Source organism: Etheostoma cragini, chromosome 12, assembly GCF_013103735.1.
Source record: "Etheostoma cragini isolate CJK2018 chromosome 12, CSU_Ecrag_1.0, whole genome shotgun sequence".
Lineage (NCBI taxonomy): Eukaryota > Metazoa > Chordata > Actinopteri > Perciformes > Percidae > Etheostoma > Etheostoma cragini.
In genome coordinates, this window is record NC_048418.1 from 23,586,473 (window position 1) to 23,607,979 (window position 21,507).

At 42.9% G+C, this 21,507-nt stretch overlaps 1 protein-coding gene across 11 annotated transcripts in view; it reads left to right on the top strand.

Annotated features, from left to right (window-relative positions):
• The first annotated feature begins 388 nt into the window (after positions 1-388).
• Positions 389-21,507, top strand: part of LOC117954691 (transcriptional repressor p66 alpha-like) — a 26,502-nt gene continuing 5,383 nt past the window's right edge. The window contains exons 1-11 of one of the 11 annotated variants that reach the window (XR_004658875.1): positions 389-652; positions 10,412-10,887; positions 13,050-13,182; positions 14,022-14,150; positions 14,228-14,305; positions 14,399-14,518; positions 14,853-15,035; positions 15,545-15,806; positions 16,901-17,310; positions 17,655-17,913; positions 19,852-20,053. Coding sequence is in view for 10 of the 11 variants with exons in the window: in XM_034888632.1 (XP_034744523.1) it covers positions 10,415-10,887; positions 13,050-13,182; positions 14,022-14,150; positions 14,228-14,305; positions 14,399-14,518; positions 14,853-15,035; positions 15,545-15,806; positions 16,901-17,310; positions 17,655-17,913; positions 19,852-19,991 (2,187 nt within the window). In the remaining variant the exon portion in view is untranslated. The other 10 variants (XM_034888632.1, XM_034888641.1, XM_034888639.1 and 7 more) reach the window with 10 other exon arrangements.

The window sequence follows — 21,507 nt, forward strand, 5'->3', positions numbered from 1 at the left end:
TGTTGCAAGTTTTTTTTTATTGTCATATTTCTTGGTGGTCTATATGCAGACCCAGCATGCTCATACTGGCACTGACACTGATTTTGAGTCCTGACCTGAGGTTGCTGGTTTAGGTCTTCATTGAATGTTAGGAGGCAGTGGGGTTGCTGGTAAGTGTGTGATACCTTAACATTTTATGATTTTCATTGTTATATGGTGTGTGTGTGCGTGTGTGTGTGTGTGTGTGTGTGTGTGTGTGTGTGTGTGTGTGTGTGTGTGTGTGTGTGTGTGTGAGTGTGAGGAGAGAGAGAAAGAGAAAGAGAGAGTGAGAGAATGTTGGAGGGGATGTTTGTCCTTGCTGGTACAGTCATGGGTCAACCCGAGGAGCCCGGGGCCACTGATAGGGTCGTCCTACTTTGGCCCTTGGTGGTCAGTGGCTTACATGATGCGATCCGGTCGCCCTGGTATGCCGAGGTGCGCATGCCCACTAAGAGGACGCAGCGGCTCCATGTGTGTTGAGGCGCATTATTTGGCAACAGACGCGGCAGTGGGGAGGGCCGAAAAAAAGAGGATATCCCCTGGATTTAAAAAAAGCAACGATTTATCGAGGTTAACTGCAGATTAAACATTCCTTGGTCGACCATCGGTGAAGAACGGGAGACAAAGCTACCGAGTAAGTTGACTGAGACGAAACCGAAGTTTTTAGTAAGTGGATCGAGAGGAGCCTTTTATTCGGAGTCGTCGAGAGGAGCCAGGTTTTCCTCCACCTATCTGTGACGATAAAGAAGCTGATGGGCTGTTGAAAAGTAACACTTCTCCGCAGAGCCAAAGGTTGAGCACTGGGGAGGAGAGGGGGGGGGGCTCGCTCAGCCAAAGATTCTTTTATTTTACGTTTTCTTACCCGTGCCAGCTTGTAACTATGACCCCTGGACTTGATTTAGTGCGTTAGAAGTCGTTAAATGAGCTAAGGATTATAACGTTAACGTGACATCGCCGCGGCACCCTCCGTCCTCGGGCCGGTTGATGAAATTCATGAGTTCCGATTCGGGTTTTTTTCTTCTTCTGGAGGGACACCCAGGTAACCAGTCCCGGTGAGTCCCATACAGTCTCACTTTTAGGGCTGTGGGATAAAAGTTTGTGCCCGCTTTTTGAGCTGGTGGTTGTCCCGCATCGGGGTGAAGCCAGGTCAACGATTCTGGCTCGGTTCTAGTTGTGTGGACCATGTTGACGTGCCCGGCTGGAGGACTTTTAACGTAACTAGCCTACTTTTGACTTAAAGTCTTCAACAGACGTTATGTTCAGACGTTAACTGCTTCTGTCCTAGCTAAATTAGCTTCGTGTTTTTGTTTGTGTTAGCTAGCTAATGTTAGCTCACTAATAACACGCTCACCGCTTATGAGGCGGTGTCAATAATACAATTAAAAAAAAAAAAGCCGGTTAGTTGCACATGTAGTGTGGGCTGGGTTTAGTTTTTAAAGGGCTGAGTATGGTTTGGAGGGTTTACTGGGGGGGTGGAAGGTTAATGGTGGCCGCTGCCGCTCGCTTTAAGCCCCTGGGCACCAGTGTTGGTTCTGCTATCTGGTAGCTAATCTTCCTACTTCGCTCTGTGACAACCGTAGTCTTCCTCCTCTTAAAGCTGAACACACACACACACACACACTCTGACACACAACGCACACACTTGCTCTCTGTCTCGCTCAGAATGGCACACACACGCACGCACACACACACACGCGCAGACTTTTTTTTTTGATGAAATACTGGTTTGGATTTAGATTTAGGCTACCAAGGACTTAGCATATGTTTAGGATATGCAGGCCTACTTAAAGCAAGCCTTAAATTCAAGTCACACGTACACAAAATAGAATACTTTTTGTGCTTTTTTTGTTAGCAACCTACTGTGTACTGATGCAGAAAAAGTCACTGAACACATACCAACACATTTGTAATAATGTGACAGTTTTTTTGATAGTTTTGGTACTTTCCATATTATCAGATTTAGTGTTAATGGTGATGTATCTTTAAACAACTGCTTTTGATAACCTTATTCAAATCTACTGCTAACTCAGTACCAATAATTCTAATAATCTAGTCTACAACATTGAAATGAAGTATGCTCATAATCAGACTAATAAAAATAAAGGAATAAATGCATAGCTTTAAGTTGTTACATTGGGTATTCATTTTTGTATTGGTTCGTTTGACAGATTTCCGAGGTAATGGTTTTTGTTAGGGTTGCAAGTTACTGCCCATTCTTTTCAATATCGCTAAATCTGCTGATTACCTTCTCGATGAATTGCTTGGTTTATGAAATGACAGCAAATTGTGAGCCTGCCCAGTTGAACAGATTCCAAGGTTTTGTCCAGCCAAAACAGTCCACAATGCAATTATTGTAGAAAACTAGAAAATATTAGAATTTTGTCGATTTTTGCTTGAAACAATTGATTATGAAAGTTGCTGTTGATTCATTGAGGTAACTGTTGCAGCTCTACTTTTTGTCATATATAACATCCTTATTAGTAAAGTGGTTTATTGCATCAGTGCACAAAAAAGCCACTTAAAACCAAGTACCGTCCCATGCCATGTAGACTGAAGATGGGATAGTTATGAAGTGGTCGGCTGTACTTTAATGCCTTTTTGTGAAGATCTGGAATAAACAGTTAGTTGTTCATATGAACAAAGGCCCTGAAAAGTGGTATCAGTTGCATGGTTGCATTGTTTATGACCTGTCACTGCAAACAAAATACTGGTTTCCTTTTACAGAAACCACCACTGGTCAGAAGAGAGGAGAAGTTGGTCATCCACTGGTACTGGTCTTATCTACCTCAGAGTGACAGCATTCATAGTGTTACAATCACAAGGCCGAGTCATTAGAAAGTGTTCAGAAGTTTCAGCTTTGTCCGGAAAGCACTGTTCCAGTGATCACACACAAGACTGGCCCAGAGCAGTTGTGTAATCAGCCACTGTTCTAGAAAAGGGTCATCTGCCGGCCACATTTTAAGCTGCTGCACATGACTGCAAGGGTCATAGGGCAACTGGTTAGTCAAACCTCCATGACTTCATCAAATATACTATATATGCGGCAAGTTGGCTCTCTAATTGCCTTTTTCTGTCTGTTTTGTGTAGGCGGTGGTGTAAGTTGCTGCATGAATCACTGGCTTGTTTCAGTTTCAGAATATTAGTTATGTCATTGAGCAAACCGTGATCAGCTCCAAATCGAAATTGTTCCATTATGCCAGCACAGATTTAACTATTTGGTCGTAAAGGTTTTGTTACCGCTGGTAGTTGACGCTTGGAGACCAGCAACACTAGCAGCTGTTATTCTGACAGATGGAACCAGATAAATGATTAGAATATGTTGCTGGTGCTGCAGTTCTACAAGATAGCGTGGGTGTACAGTTTTCTGACAACACGGTGCAGTGTAGAAATATGTTTGGACATGTTAAAGGTCTGTAAGTGGGTAAATAAAAGGCTGAACGCATACTGTATGTGCAGCCAGACATCGCCGATAGTTGGGTTATTCTTAAGACGTTTTGAGTTTGTGATGCGTGACATGACCCGTGACTGACTAGATTAAATAACCACCTCAGGGCAGAGAGAAAGGACACTCAGCAGAAAACAAGACAGGTGTCGATAAACTGTGGATACGGACGGGCGGCGTCCTGATAGTGGCAACCTGATACCAGATAAAAATACTATTCTGCCATGGTGAAAGAGACACAGGAGGCGCCAAGAGTCAACTGCCTGCACAGTGCATCATAGGCTAATGTGGTGGTGATTATTGTGATGTAATTACACTACAAATGTTACCGTGAGCATTGAGTTCAATCAGATTTAACTTTTTAGAAGTCCTCAAACATTCATTTAATATTCATTCCCCCTGTGAAACGGTTAACCAGAGCAATAAGAAGATATGACGTAATAACTTGGATCAGACTTTTCAGCAGTATGTACAGTTGGTTAACCCTCATGTAGTCCTTGGGTCAAATTGACCCGTTTTCAGTACATTTTTATTTTTTTTTGTCACAAAAAATGGACCGTCAAAATAGGCGCTGAAAATGTCAACATTAAAAGATATCAAAAAACTTTTGGAAAAAACACCCACAACATTGAAAAAGTGACAGAAATGAAATGTCAGAAAATGCGATGATATAAGAGCCATTTAAACTCTATTTGTCATATCTTAAAGATAAGATTACACAAATTGTGTTTGTTACAGGACCAGGCTTGTGGTCATTTTGTTAACGCAGACTGATTACACACGCATAAGCTTACACACACACTCACACATAGCAGACTGCAGTATGATTATATATACACTTTTGCAGCCTAACATGAACCTTATTTCACTGCGGTTACTTTACAAAGCATTCAAAGTTCATATAATAGCACATATCTCAGCCAGTGTGCAGTTTATACCCGTTTAACAGAAATATCGCCTCCCTCCTGCAAGGGAAGACCCAACAGCATGCTGGGAAAAGACAGAAAAAAATGTGTTTTGCCAGAAAGGTCTACTAGTGGAAAACTATTGCTGTGATAAAACTGTATTGAAAGAGTGACAGCCCAACCTCCCCATGACCCCCACCACACATCGCACAATGACGTCTTTACGGCGTCGTAATGCTGTTGGAGGATTTCCATCTTATTTGAATATTTAACCGGATAATATTGTGTTGCGAGATCATTCTGATAATCATACCATGAAACCATAACCACACGTGCCGTCTGTTCAAAACAGTATACCTTATATTGAAATGGCCAGTGTAGCTCTTTATGTGCTACCCCGTATGTGTGTCACTTTACTTGTATATTAACTTTGTGTACATAGAATGAATTTATAGTGTAGAGTTGAGTTTTCCTTTTTCCGGTTTAGTTGCCTTCAGAGCACTGGTTGCATTTGACGTCAAGTTCTTGGGTGGGTGTTTGATCCACCATATGTGTGTGTTTGAGTAGGTGTGTGGGTGGGTGGGCTTGATGGAAATGTGTGTAAACTGCCATGGAGATGAAATGTGAAACCTGTCAGCCATTCAGATCCCCTGTTACAAAGATAGGGTCAGTGTCCATGGGAGGTAGGGGGGGGGGGCAGCATGTCTAACTTCTTCCCTCAGCATCATTTCACAGCTATACGCGTCAGAATTAATAACGCCATCCCAACTCCCAGCACACACACACACACACACACACACTCACAAACCGTGTAATGGCCGTCACTGTGGAGGCCTGGCGTCTGCTCCAGCATCTGAAGGGTTAAACCCAGCTTCAGCTTCTCTCTCAGTCTCTCACACACTCACACTCACACACACACACACACACACTAACCAACCAGTTCAAACCGGTTCTCAGGAAAAGTGCTTTGTGTCCCACTGAATCCTGGGAAGGGTCATGTCATGTCTGTCGATTTCAGAGAATTGGGGAAAAAACAACGTAGTCAGCCCTGAGTTATTAGATGATTGCTCTACATGCTGCGTGGTGACTCTGTATGTGTGCGACTGCGTATAGGTCCATCATGGACACACTGAGTGTGCTTCATGCTCGCCACCATAACCATTCTAAGAACAGGAAGGGGAGGGGCGGGAGTGTGTACAGTGTGTGTTACTGAGAAATAGTTGGTTGTAAGGGTTAATTGTAGTCCTTCTTTAGTCTAAAAAAACCTAGCTTCCTGTGGTGCGTCGCTGGGCAGACTGAGGGCCTCAGCAGACTTGGCAGGACAGGGCCTCGATCCTGCGACATACACACATACATGGATGAATATGATTCAGGGCACAACGCTGGTGTGTTACCTCTTTGTGGTCGTCCAGTAAATAGCCACGGTCTGAGTCAGTCTTTGAATGTGTGTGAGATTCTGAACTTTGAGCACTGGTCGTCTCCTGAACATGTACCTCAATTCCTTCGACAACGGCCAAAGTCATTTAACTAAGTGTGTATACGTGCATGATAGCATGTGGATTTTGGAGTTGTATCCTGGTCAAGCAATCAATCAATCAATCAATCAGTCAGTTTATTGTGTGTCCCAGTCGGCAATTTGTGTTGCAGCAAGCACTCTTATTCTGGATATGGTTTACATGGAACATTCCAACCTGGTTATTCACATACCTGTTTATGTGGTCATAACAGTCTTTAGGTTGCTGACCATCTGCGTGCAGCTGTGTCTTGATCCTTCAACCTCTGAACCACCTTGGGTACTTTCTGTACTGAGTCAGTTACCTCTGCAGCGGAGGTCGAAAGAATTTCCCATCATGTTTTTCTGATTAACTACAAGGTACCAGGAAACCAATCTTATCATATGTAAAAAAAAAAATAATAATGTAAATTTTATCAATCCCACAAGGGCAATTACAATGTTTTCCCTCAGTTGTTATTACACACATTACACACAGGCTGAGTACCTATACATGCACTAAATGGATGTCAGAGTGGGGGGGCTGCCCATGGAAAGGCGCCCCAAGCAGTTGGTAGTCTAGTGCCTTGCTCAAGAGCAAGGTGTATTGACCCATGTGGCCAGGAGGTGAACTGGCATCTCTCCAGCTACCAGTCCACTCCCATACTTTGGCCCGGATGGGGACTTGAACCACAACCCTCCGGTTCCCGACCCAACTCCCCACAGACTGAGCTACTGCCCCACCCCCCCACCCCCATGTCACAGTATTACAGTTTCTATCGCTAGAATGGGACACGAACCTTAAGCAGCGCTTATATGAGTATACTCCCAAAAACCTAATGATAATTGCAATAGTAGGGCACATGTAAACATACTCAATGTTGGACTGCAAGTCACTTTCTTTTCCACGTTTCAGGGCCAAGTTATGTTAGAAAAGAACTAGCATGACCACGTCGGAACTTGAAGTTTTTATATCTGATTCACGGCCACACTCGAAAGTTGTGTGAAAAGTCAGGGCCAAGAAGTGACACTACAACGCTTTGTCACAAGGAAAGTGACAGAAATAGCTGTGCAAAGAATGAAAAAAAGAGAGTTTGAGAGAGAAACTCCAACCCTTGTTACTTTCTCACTTTCTTCCTCCAGTGTTGACGTTGAAAGGCTTTATATTAATAACTGTACAGGTGTAAGCAGAATACTGTATCATGTGTGGATAAGAGAGTCTGTATACGAGTGTAGAGGTGTGGTGTCTATTCTATTATACTTAAATGGTTGTTTATACACACAGAACAATGTGAGATCGGCCATTATCAAAACCATAAAGGCAAACGAAAAAGGTGTATTGACCCATGTGGTCTAGCATCTTCCTGGGTCTCGTCTCATTTCTGACCCGACACTGGAGAAAACCAAATATCATGATATTTATGACCAAACACCTCAATGGCAATGTTGCGGATTATTGACAATTGGTGCTTTCACTATGAGATTTTTAATAAATAATCATCAAATGTGGATATGATGACTTGAGTGGGTAGAGGCAAATAATAGAACACAGAGAGTGTGATGTTACGATATCAAAAATGTTAGCCAGTATCTAGCCTCACATATCGATATAATATTGACATATTGCCCAGTATGGACCTGCTGTATCGCTGCGTGTCCACTACTGGTGGGATTGAATTTGTTGTACAGGGTATCAGAGACCGTAATGGATCTGGTGCTCTTTGGTGCCTGACCCAAGGAAGGGAATACTTGGATTTATGGGTGATTATGAATTTTTTAACGGAATTCATGCTCCAGTTAATTTTGATATTCCCCAAGTCCCCTTAAGTTCTGATTTGATTACGATGTTGTCGTGTTTTTCCAGCTGTTTTAATGTCGCACTGCTGCATTTTTTTTGCTGCTACCCCTCTTACAAAACCCACGTGATGCTCAGGTTCTTGTTTTTCACTGAACTTGAGTACTTACTGGATACTCCCCATCTTTTTTTTGTTCAGCTTTGGCTTCCTTTGGTGTTTGGTTTTGGATAATTGGACATTTTGGGATCATACACGAGTCAACATCTTGGTCATGTGACCTCCCTAGTCCCACATGTTTTGTCTGGGGGCCATTTTAGTCACCCTGTGTCTCCTACAGCTGATTCAAGGTCAGTTGTGTCTAAATTCTGAGTGACAGGCCCACAATCACAACAACACTTTCCGTAAAATGATAATGATAATGGCTCGGTACGGTATGTTTTGTCAGAGAATGTCAACCTCACAGGAATGTAATTAGAGCTTAAAATTGTCCTTTTAAGCATTTTGTACTCTGCACCTCTGTTGTTCTAAATGGCGATCCCCAACTTTATTTTGAACCGACCCAATTTCTTCACTGACACTCATTCATTATCTGCACATTACTGGAGGCTCATTGGTTGCTGAGAACTAAATGAATAGACGCGTTGACAATTTTCATCACAAGGAATTCGTCTGATTTGACGTCAATACGGCCCCGTCAACAAATCCCAGAAATCTTTTGTGCCGGTCCTTCCCCAGAACTACGCTTGTTTATAGATGACCGGTAACTCGACTGACCTTTCAGCGGCTTTCATCTCTTACGCTTTAAATGGTGTTTCAATGTCCATCTGGACCTGCATAGAAAATGATGATGTAAATACTTTTTAGGGTTTGAACTTGAAATGGTAATCAAATATTTTCAGTACTTACAAAGCCAGTGTTCTTGGCTGCGGAAAATCAACACTTTTGAGGCTTTTCCTCGTTTTTTTTTTCACTTTTACTTATGTTTTCTTACACTTTTGATACTTTTTTTCAATGTTTGTCATTTTTTTTACATTTTCAACACTACTTAACATTAACATCTTAACTTTAGTTTTACAGTTATGGACAGTTTTGGAATGTATGGTCAATAAACCTCATTTATAGGAAATATATACCTAATGTTTGAGTTAGAAAAGCAGAAATTAGGAATTATTTAGACTAAAATTAAAGGAATGGATGTTGATGGATAATCACAGACTGGGATATGTCAACTTTTACCCAATACTATTTCAAAACCACTTCAATTTGTTTTTCAAATGTTACAAAATTGAATAAGACGCCCCAAAATTAATGAAAGTAGAGATTTGTACTTGGCAAAGAGCGTTGTGTGGAATCAATCATGTTATTTTGGGGAATTAAAAAGAACATTGATATAGGAAAACGGGTCCATTTGACCCGAGGACAACATGAGGGTTGTTGTGGAGCTTTCTTCTAAACTCCAACTGACGATCCAAGTTCTAAGTGTTTGACCTTAACTTTAACTCCCATACAGTATTTCACAAAGATTTGGTTTTGTATTCCCTTCTGCAGTGGCTAGTCAGGTAAAACTACTTCAACTGTCATTACCACTGCTTTCAATCCAATTGACTAACCATTTGATCTCATTTACATTGTTTTCATCTGCTATTTTCAGAACAAGCGGACATTCACACCGCCTGCGTTTTACGGCGCTGTAAAACCGCAGGTCTTTTCATTTTAAATGGGGGTAGTGCGTTTAGTCTTGTGGCAGGGTTTGCCGCACGCGGGACACGCTAAAAAGAAGCAGCGCGCCTGTAGCGAGAAGTTGAGACGGACTCAACTTTTGGAGAAACGCAACCCCACGTCGCGCTGCGGCGGCCAATCATGTAACCGGAGATCAGACTTGTCAGAAGGTTTTGAGGCGGTGTGAGAGTCCCAAACAGGAAAATCACTGTCTCTGTCACTGCCACAAGAAAGTTATAAAACACAAGTGTCACTGCCCAATGTGAGTCAAGTGCAGATTTAAATGGCGCAAACGGTTGACGGCATTTGTTTTAGCCATCTATGATTGTTTGATGGCTAACGTTAGCTCAAAACGCCATTCAAGTGACAGCCTTTGTTGTGTTTGATGCTAACTTGTAGCCAGCAGTGGTTAAGTAGGTCCATTTTGACTGTATTGACATTACAGAAGTCTCTCGTTAGCATCCTATATGCTACTTGTTGCAAAGCGACTCACATCTGCACTCGACTCACATTGGGCAGTGACAGCTGAATGTTTCCAAACAACAAAGCACAGTCGATCTGTTTTGAGATCGACATCGAGATCTATAAACGATTTGATGAAAAACAGTAGTTGAGAAGTATAAAGTACTACGCTAACAGGACAACGGAAGACAACAGCGATCCGACGCGAATCGCCCGATGGCTGTTTCTCTGTCTGAACGCAGCCTAAGCATGCATACTTAAAATGCTTCCCAAGATTAATAATAAGAAATTTGAGTCCATTCCAGTTCAGTTTTTTTTTTTTTAAGATATTTTGTGGGCATTTTGGCCTTTATTTATGACAGGATAGTTGAAGACAGGAAAAGGGAGAGAGAGGGGGGAATGACATGCAGCAAAGGGCCGCAGGTGAGATTCGAACCTAGGGCCCTCTGCGTTGAGGAGTAAACCTCTATATATGGGCGCCCGCTCTACTGAACTGAGCCAACCGGGTGGCCAGGTCACACATTTTTAAATGTATATGAAATACAGATAAAACAGCAATTTCTTCCCTTATCTGTAGGGGATGTCTGAGGAGGCTGTCCGCCAGACACGCAGCCAGAAGAGGGTGCTGGAGAAGGATGCTGCTCCCCACCCCATAGAACTCTCTGATGCTGACAGTGAGAGCAAAAAGCCTAAGTTGGACACGTCTGAAGCCACAACGCAGGAACAAACTGAACTTGAACCCGAGCCTGTTCTGGCACAGGAAAACCTGGGACGGACTATGGTTGGATCAGAGCAGGAGAAGAGCCTGTCGCCGTTATCTTTAGCGTTGCCTTTGGCCTCTCAGCCGGTGGAGGAGGATCAGGAGCGGGCCCAACAGACAATGGTTGAACCCGGCTCAGACAATCGGACTGACTGCAACGACAGAGCCAGCAAGGTGAAGACAGAGTCAGCTGTGGATGCAAGGAGCCAGGTCCGACCGACGGAGCCAAAGGCCACCATTAAAGTGGAAGTTCGGAAGGGGGAGCAGCCTGTGGACATGAGCACCTCCAGAGGGTGAGAAACAGTTAATAGTAAAGTCTCTACAGCTGTGACAACCACATCAAGTATCTGTCAAAAAAAGTCATGATGCAAATGTGCAGGAAACTTTATTTAGACGGCAGAATGACTGCAAGCTTCTTGTTTTTTTGTTGGGGGAAACTCTCACATAAGAGTATACAAAAGGATTAGCAGTGCTTTATATTAATCGTAAAAGGCTGATAATGTCCAAGTGTCCAATGTTGCTTTTATGATCCTGATGTTGCTTAAGACTGTGTAGGTTAGAGGTGTTGGGGTGGGGGGTGGGGGGTGGTGGTGTGTAGTTGTCCTCCAGAGGTGACGTTGAACTTTGTCTTTCAGTCCACCTCCATTTTCCCCCCACTCACCACCTGAACCCTAAAAACTCCCCGCACACAAAATGAAGCCGTGTGCCACAAACCGGTTCCAGCCGGTTGTTGCCATGGTTTCCACAGTAGAAGGAACAGTGAGGGCAGGGGGGAGGAGAAAGAAGAAGAAAAAAAACTGTGTGTGTCACGTGATGATGACTTTGAGGTCATGTGACTTCTTTGGAAGAGTAGTGATTAATCCAAGGGAAGTGATGATGGGCCTAAACCCTCAGGAGGCACACACACACACACACACACACACACACACACACACAAGGATGACAGAGAGGAGAGACAGGCCTCAGAGTGTTGTCATGTGTAGACTTGAACAATTTAATAGAAATACATAATCTGTATTTGTGTAACCCGATTGATTGATTTGTCTATTTGAGTACAGTATACTGCCCAGCCCATATAGGCCTACAAGACACTGGCCAGCAACAACAACCAGGATGGTCACATGACGTCTTGTCACTTTGCACGAGAAGCTAAATGTGTTGAAAGGGGGCTAGTGTAATACCTGTGGCTTAATCCAGACTGCCTTGAAAATTACCACATGCTTTAATTTCCTTTAGCATGATTTGAATGAGGTATGTGGCCCCATACAGGTCATACCCAAATTCCTCAGACGCCTACAGTACAATGCGCTGCCACAATTTCCTGTTTTAACAGGAAATGCGTGTTCTCCAACATCTGTTGCATTGCGACTAAAAACCCTTTACTGGAGCTTAAAGGCCCACCCTGCTCCTGTGGAGCAGATCAAGGGGCTAAGCCTCTCTTCTCTAAGCGAAGCTCCCTATGCGCCATTTTGATACTACCAAGCCATCACCCGCCATTAGCATTTCATTGACTGCCATTCATTTTGACGTCACTTTGACAGCGAATACCTTTACATCTGAAGCCTTTAAAGACTATATTTGTCCACTGTTTGTTTCTAAAGAAACACAACAATGTATAAAAGGCTCCATTACCTTGTAGCTCACGGTATGGCTCCGTAGCAGACGTTTTTGTAAAAATAGCCAATTGAGATTTCTCTTGCACAGCTACCAGAAGACTTACAACTCTCAGACACGTTGCTCACATCACATCTACATTGTCAAGCTCAGTTGGAGGCTGTGCAGTAACGCTCAGCCATCACCGGAAAAGAGCTTTTAATAGACTTCACTGGTCTCCGTCCAGAGCAACGGGATCTTTTGGTCCATTTCTTTAACTGTCTATGGAGCATATCAACCCCCCAAGAATACAGACATTACTAATGGATGCTAGAACACAAGCCAGTTGATGTGTACTTCTTCATCTTGTCCCAAATAGCCATGTAAGGTTCCTAACCTCACCCCCCACTGGATCCATCAGTACAAACTCACAATATGCTGTTTAACAATGTTTGAACCCAAATAACACTTGTGTGCCAAATACGTCCAAATTGGGCTAAAGGTTAGGGAAATGTGTGTTTATGATGCACAAGGCATTTATTTTGAATACCGTGGAGTAACCATAAAAACATGGGTCTTGAATTTTAATATTCCACATCCTAAAGCTTCAGTAAAGAGCTGGAACAAGCTGAAACAGAGTATTTGTCAGATAGTGTAAAAGAAAATGATTTTGACAACCTAAGAGGAAATCAAAGGCTAAAATGAAAGACGTTAAAATGGATTAAATATTTTTTTCCCCTATAATTTATACTCTTTTACATCTTTTACAATGCTATATTGCTTTTTTGTGTTCACTGTATCTGATTTATAAAATACTGAGATCTTTTTTTCATCTGAATGTCACTGTCCTACTTGCTTCCAGCAGTATAAAAAGGGAGAAGCGCCCTCCGTCCCCTGAAGACGACGATGTCATCATCTTGTCCGATAATGACTCGCCCAGTCCACCAATGAATGGCTTGAGCCACTTTAAGGAGCTGGACACAGACCTGCTCATGGTGAGACACATGTACACAATGCAAGTCATGCGTATTATTCTGCTACACTACTGAGATGGACCCTGAGACATGTTTATTGTATGTATGTATGTATTTATGACCTAGGCCTTGGTTGCAAGCGTTTCTTCTTTTTTTTTCTTTTTTTTTTATGTGGACACGGAAAGTTGGTTAAGTTGGGCCTTGGTGTAAACAAGTTATTTTATATGCTAAAATATGTAAATTGCACGCCACGCATTTCATTGATATTCAGAGCAACTGCAAATGCAGATGTCCCACATGATGCATGACCACATGATGCATGACTGTTACTGGACAGGTTAGGCTTCAACATCCACTGCTTTAAGGTCTTTTTAGATGGTAAAGCTGCGCTCAAAGTTCAAGTTATTTCAACTTTGACCTTGTTGCCGCTGCCCTTTCGTGGCGCACCCAATTCCAGAGCGTTCCAGCGCTGCCCTGTACCTTTCTGCTCTGCACCCTACCTCGCAGTTTTGCCGTGAATTATGTGTTGGAGGCTTAAGCGTCCTTTTGCCTGCATAGTCGCTCTGATCCGCGGGGTCTCACTAGCTAAGTTTCCATCCCCCTATCAATCAAATCATCTGAAGTTTAGTAAAAACGGAACCGACAGTTTACTGGAACGTGACAGTTTCCAAGCGGGATTGCTTGTTGCGTCGCTTGTCCGATCTCCCGCCCCCCCATACCTGCACGCACGCCTCTCATTAAAACAGAATTACGAGGCGCGACAACGGCTCCCTGTCTGAAAAGACCTTCGGTCACTGGAAAGGGTTTTTGTCTTTTGTAAAGCGAGTGGTGTAAGTGATGTTGTTATCTGTGGGGTCCAGAAGAGCAGCCCGGTGGAGCGGGAGCGCATCATTAAGCAGCTGAAGGTGGAGCTGAGACTGGAGGAGGCCAAGCTGGTGCTGCTGAAGAAGCTTCGGCAGAGCCAGATACAAAAAGATGCTCTCCAGAAGGTAAAGTTGCACATCCCCACAACATCTCCTTCCACTTCAAGCATCCTATTTAATATCTTTCTCCATTTCCTTTACAGCCCTCAGGTCTTTCCGGCTCCTCGGCTCCTCCTCCTCTCATTCGGGGAACAATTACAAGCAATAAAGGCTCTCAGCAGGTAAATGCTCTACTATGACACATGCACTTAAACAGCATATCTGTGTGACAGCATCTTTATACTGTTTCGGATTTCTTTCTTTTTTTGGACCAGATTTTGACAGGCAGGAGTTCAGGCACAGTGATCCCCCCGCCGCTGGTGAGAGGAGGCCAGCAGGTGTCGTCCAAACATGGCTCCCAGATCATAATGCCGCCTCTGGTCAGAGGGACACAGGTGAGTCATGGGGCAATACAATATTATAACCATGCTAAGATAAAGAGGGAAGAAACTGACATTTTTTCTAAATGTTCTATTCATTGTTGTTCTTAAATGTTGTCTTTGTCAGGGCAATAATAGCCTGAGTTGTACCATCTTACTGCTGCTTTCCACTCTTGGACAATCTGCAGGGAAAGAATTAACCCTTAAACGTAGGACTTATGGTCTCCCTTTGCGCCTTTCTCTCTCTGTGTGTGCCCTTTGCCTTGGTGCTTTTGATGCCCCTCCCTTGTCCTCCACTGCGTTTGTCTGTGCTGTCCCTCCGTGTCCCCCCTCTCATTGTCCTGGTTAGCCCATCTCTGTATCTCCACAGCAGATCCAGGCTCTGCGCCAGCAGCAGCAGTTGGCTGCCTCTGGAGGCTCAGGACCCCCCCCTCTGCTGATGGGCCCCAGGACTTCAGCCCCTGCAAGCCAAGGCCAGAGAGGCATGGTCCACTCAGGCCTCATCAGGATTGGCAGCAGTGCCAACACACTGGTAAGTATTCCAGAGGTGCCTTTGAGTATAAATATAAAGGACAATATGCACGTATGGGTTTTACATCCAGGGTGTAAATAATAGAGCTTGGCGATATGAAGAAAATCAAATATCACAATATTTTTGACCGAATACATCTATAGCGATATTGAAGCAATATTGTATCTAGACTATTCATGCTTTCACAAAATACTTACACAATGAGATTTTTGATAAATAATGACCAGTAAAGTGAATATAATTACTGGGTAAATGTAAATAATAGAACAGTTAGAACAGTCTGGTCGGTGCAGAAAAAGACATCACCTAACCGTAATGCAACCTTTAAAACCAGGAAAAGACAACACTTATGTCATATTACAAAATCCAAAATTTAAGACAATATCTAGCCTCATATATCGATCGATTTGCCATAAAACAACAGCGACAGTCCTTTGGTAACTTATGTATTGCTAAGGCAAGTTAACTGGATGTTAACACCTTTTTCCTGTATTTGCTTGTTTTCGAAGGCCTCGGCATCCAGTTTGAAGGGCTCTTCCTCAGGAAGCGGCGGCGTGTCTGTGGTAAGCGTGAATGACTCCCCAGCCAGCCGCCAAGCTGCAGCTAAACTCGCCCTGCGGAAACAACTGGAGAAGACCCTGCTGGAGATTCCCCCACCCAAGCCCCCTGCCCCAGAGTTTAACTTTCTGCCCTCTGCAGCCAATAATGAGTTCATCTACCTGGTAGGACTGGAAGAAGTGGTACAGAACCTGCTGGATACCATCCACAGAGGTGTGTTAACGTTTCTTCATTTGATGGCTTTTATTTACATGTTGTTGTCAATCAATAGGTTGATAAACACACAAAGCTTTAACATGAATCAAGTTTTTTTTAAAGTAAAAAATGTCAAACATTTTCTAGATCCAGCTTCGGAATTGTTATGGTTTTCTTTATTATGTATGATAGCGAGCTGAATATCATTAGGTTTGGACTTCTGGTGGCACAAAACGAGCGATTTTCTTTCATCTCCTTGGGCCAGAATTGAAATATTGTCCATATGAAGTCAGGACATCCCCACTTTCACCCAGGATTTAAATGTCCCATGGAATTACAATTTCACTTTATGAGGTTTTTTTAAACATTAATATGCATTCCCCTACCCTGCCTATGGTCCATTTGTGGCTAGAAATGGCGATAGGTGTAAACCGAGCCCTGGGTATCCTGCTCTGCCTTTTAAAAAAGGAGAGCTAAGATGGGCCAATCTGGATTCTTGCTCCTTGTGACATCATAAGGGGCAAGGCTACCTCCTCTTTCTCTGCTTTGGCCGCCCAGAGAATTTGGCCCGCCCATGAGAAAGAGAGAGACATTGTGGCTTTCATACAAGAAAAGTGGCAGTTGCTCAAGGCCCCACACCCCGCCCTCCACCTCCCCCCCCCCCCTCTCTCCTCCTCACTAGCATTTAAAGCTACAGACACAGAAATGGCAAGTCTTAAGGAAAGCTCATTGTGGGACCGGCTCTAGTGGCTGTAATTCTGCACCAAGGCTGAATTTTGGGTAAAGAGACTTCAAAAGCAGTATTAGGGGACCACTAAGGTCTAGATAAAAGAGACTTCAGATACAATATTAGGGGACCACTAAGGTCTATATAAAAGAGACTTCAGATGCAGTATTAGGGGACCACTAAGGTCTATATAAAGAGACTTCAGATGCAGTATTAGGGGACCACTAAGGTCTATATAAAAGAGACTTCAGATGCAGTATTAGGGGACCACTAAGGCCAAACAACAGCATCCAAAAAAAGCACCATGTCATCTATCTGTGTCTTTTTTCCAATATACAAGATACAAGCACCTCTGTCCATTTCCCATCTCTCTCTCTCCCTTAAGGAAAAACAGGTGTAGCACTGTCCAAGACCATTACCAGAGACCCCTTCACCTGCACCCAGTGCAAAACCGACTTCACCTGCCGCTGGAGGCACGACAAGACAAAAGGCGGGACAGTCCTCTGTGAACACTGCATGTCTTCCAATCAAAAAAAGGTTTTGAAAGCTGAGCACACCAAGAGGCTGAAAGCAGCCTTCGTCAAAGCCCTGCAACAAGAGCAGGAAATCGAGCAGCGTCTTTTTCAGCAGACGTCCTCGCCCGTCTCCCACAGTAGCTCCTCGTCCTCTTCGTCGATGAAAGCCGAGCAGCTGGTGTCCCAGCATCTGAAGCAGGCTCACGCCAGAGCATCCTCCCAGCACCTCCACCAGGCCAGTCGAGGAGCCAACATGGTTCACCATCACTCCGTCAAGCAGGTGGGAATCCCTTTTCATTGTTTCTGTTAAAAACAGAAAAACCGACCATAATCATTTTAATAGATGACACAGTTATAGAAAATAGACAAACTATAGACCAAGTGAACATCTGTATAAATGGCAACACCTTAAGCCCATCATACACGTCTCTTCCCAGCACAAAGCTCCCTCCAGAAAGTTAAGATACTTTCCCCATTTTCTAGAATATATATCCAATCTGATAAACCATAAATATGGAATTTTTTCAAACGCCGCCAGCCTAGCCATCTACCATATTTTTTTAAAGGAAAGCATTTGTGCAGTCCATGCAACTGCAACTCAACACCCCTCTCTGTTTCCCGCAGAGCTCCCAGGGCCAGCTGTCCCATGGTGTCTCGTCGTTGGGGGTGAGGGGCGTCCCCCACTCTTTCTCCTCCTCCTCCCAGCTGCAGAGTGCAGTGGCGGCTGCGGCTTTGGTCAGCCGGCCAGGTAAGAATGCCCACGGTTCCGTGCGCTCTGTCCAGAGTTCAAAGGTGAGCAGCAGTGGAACCGCCGGCGGCAGGAATATCAGCGGAGGCAGTGCCTCATCCACTGCATGGAAGAAGCAGAGCAACAGCAACACAGGTAGACGCACATTAATACCAGCCTGCCGGCTGACATAGGCTCTTTTTTAAATTCCTGTCTGGTCCAAAAGCAATCCTTGAACATCTGACATCCAAATTGTTCTTTTCATGTTAAGGATTCTTAAACAAACGTTACCTTCCAGTATGATCTCATACACTAGATACAAAATGACAGTTAAAGAGGAAATGTTTTCGGACAAGGCAATATCTACTCTCCATTTCTCCCCCTGCCAGTGATCTCAACCTGCCTACTTTAGTCCCTCAGTGTGGTGGTTTAGTTTCTCTGGTTGTCACTACCAAACCTCAGAGAAGACATTCTGTCATTTGTCCTTGTGTCTAGACGTCTCTGTGTTGTGGGGACACGGGTGGCTATGTATTCAGGTGCTTTGTCGAATCATACTGCTGCTTTCTGTTCTTTTATTTATTTATTTATTTTTTTACACTTTCATTTTCGATTTCTAAATGACAGTGGGCACAACTGGAGTCACATGTGCAAAAATCTAACCACAATCTGCACTGCAGCAGGTCACGTGGCCCAAACTCATTTGTTTTTCATTGCTTGAAGACAATTTGCAAAAGTCTGCACACTACACACATAACTTTTTTTTTTAAGATTCTTTGGGGCATTTTAGGTCTTTAATTGACAGGAAGGCTGAAGACATGAAGGGGGGAGAGAGCGCGGGGGAATGCAATGCATCAAAGGGCTGCAGACCTCTATATAGGGGCGCCCGCTCTACCAACTGAGCTATCTGGCCATAACTTAAACCACGACCTGCACAACACTGGATTCCCAGCACTTTGTTCAAATGCTACCACACAGCTGTCCAAACTAACTAACTAACTAACCACGCATTCAAAACCGAATAGATTTCAGCCTGATGAATTTTAAACACCGCTGATTGCATTTGAAGCTGAAAGAGTTTTCTCAGCTGGTTTGAGAGAAACCGTGAACAGGTCAAAGAGCCAAGATACCACTACGTCCATGTCTAAGATTAAAACACAGATATAAAAAATCTGAAAAAAACTAGCAGTACTGCAGTAAAACAGTGCCCTTTCAGGAAGTAATGGAGGTGGAAGCAATGGAAACAACACATGCATTTGTATTTGGAGATGATGATGGTGATGTTGATGAAGATGTGTGGCCTGCTGCTGGAGAGAGCCAGGATTAGTCCCATCATTCTCTCCTACTATTACATAGCTTTTTTAGTTTGTAACTTGTTTCCAGTAATTACATCAGAATCAGCTTTATTTGCCAGGTATGAGGTATTTTTCTTTGGATCATCGTTACTCACACTGTGCTTACACACACAAAACAACCCGAACAAAAGTAAACACACTAATATATAAACACAATATATACATACTCTAAACAGAACAATATAGACGCATGAGTGCAATGAAGAGGTCAATAAAATGATTTAAATATGGAGCATAGTGCAAGGATACTGGGATAAATAGTATTATGGTATTATATTACAATATGAACAGTATGAACATGAGAAAATGAGAATCATGAATGAAGAACAAATAAGAGAGATGTGAGAATGGGAATAAATTACTACAGGCAAAATATATTATGTATTTAAGCAAACTGCCGATTTATATTCCTTCATTGTCACCTTTAAAAACTGGTTGTCATAAATTAAAATAAATTCATGGCAAAGAATTACCCTTTTCTTAAAAGAAAATATTGATTTGTGTGAAATCATTCGAATTATTGAAACTGGAAAGATGAAAAATGTTTTATTTCTTTATTGCGACTGAGCCTGTTTTGAGAGGTGTGTGAAGAGTTGTGGAACATGGAGTGAGTTTTGCACATGTGGCTTCGGTTGGGACCACGGCCGTTTAGCAATCCAAAAACTGTAACTCAAAAGGCATTTAACTCCCAGCATGCAGCTCTCTCCACACCTTGACCCGCTGCTTTGTTCCCCGCTCCCAGGAGTCACCATGGCCTACGTGAACCCCAGCCTGACGGGTCACAAGTCGTCGGCCGGCGTCGACGCGCGTCAGAGGGAGTACCTGCTGGACATGATCCCCTCTCGCTCGTCCATCTCGCAGACTGCAAACACGTGGAAATAACTCAAATGATACTCTTGTACTATTTTTTTTTTTTTTGCTTTTCTCCAAGTTCCAACAATCCGGTCAACAGCAACCCCCGGACGACTGTTCAGCAAATAACAATCTCTCAGAGTGAAGAAATGTTCCTTCCATACGATTGTTGTTTTAGTTTCCTTGTTTTCTCTTGTTTATTCGGAGATTTGCTGTTCTTTGGTAACTGTGCGGAAACCATTTTGATTTGATTGGGGCAAAGAAAAAAAACTAATACTTGAAGGGCTCCCCCCCTGGGTACTTCTGTTCTCCAGACTCGGGGGGGGTTAAACGTTAAAACGTTGAATAGAGGTTATGTGTGCATATTGAGTCCTTTGAATTAAAAAAAACAAGTACCGTGTTCTGGGTTCATAAGCCCTGTTCTGCCATGATGTAGGTCAAACTGACCCAACCTTTTGAAACTTGAATGGTCATACCCAAGAGTTCACCTTCAACAAAACACACATTTACTTTAAGCAAAAGCAAATTAAGTGAGTTGTAAAATGTTCAGTACATCACCCCTGGGTTGAAAGGTTTGAATTTCTTTTGTATTTACAGTAAATTATTATTTAGTTTTTTTTTTATTATGTTCAACATATTGTGATTTCCCCAAACAAAGAGCTTTTTTCTTCCTATTTTAACAGCATGCCAGCCCTTAACCCCTCTGTTCATTTTGCACCATAGCTGAAGAAGCATGGTGTTGTTGCTTAAGTCATCTGTAATTACCCATCTGTAATTTGCTTATTTTATATTAATGTCAACATTGTAAGATTATATTGAGTTGTCATTGTTAAGAAAATGCAAACTCTAAAAGGAGAGTTTGCCACACTGGATGGAGCCTGAGTTTTTGCCTCAGATTTATATAATTCAAACAATATGCGACATACGTGTAGCCCCGATCTCCCAGCCACCAAGAGCCTGGAACACACAAGGTATCTTTATCTTGTACCATAAATATTGCGCCATTTCTCTGTTTCCTGGCTTCCGCTGCATTGTACAAACTTATTTGGTTTCCTTTTTTCCTAGCTCCTGAAGAAATAATAAAACTATACATTTTAAACACTTGTTTTCATTTATTATACGTGTATATTACTAGTTTGACATTTTGTATACAAAAAAACCTTATGGGATGACTTTTTCCAGTGCTTTTTCTCATATAATCAAGTCTTCTAGAATCAATTTCTCGGCATTACTGTTTTGGATTTAATTTGAACTAGCGGTGGTAATAGAAGTGATATGTCCAAAGCCAGTGACTCCTCTGTTGTGTAGGTCCAAAGTCGAAAATGAAGTGGAAAAGCAAGCAATAAGGAAAATGGAAACTTCTGTTAGCAAATATTGATGAAATGGAGATTAGATGACAGTTGGAAAGAGAGGTAAAAAACAAACAGGGAAGAAGATAATTAGAAAAGAAAACTATAAATGATTATATAAGACTGCCAGAAGGCGATCCTCCATGTTACAGAGGACCCGAGTCCTCTATATATATATATATATATATATATATATA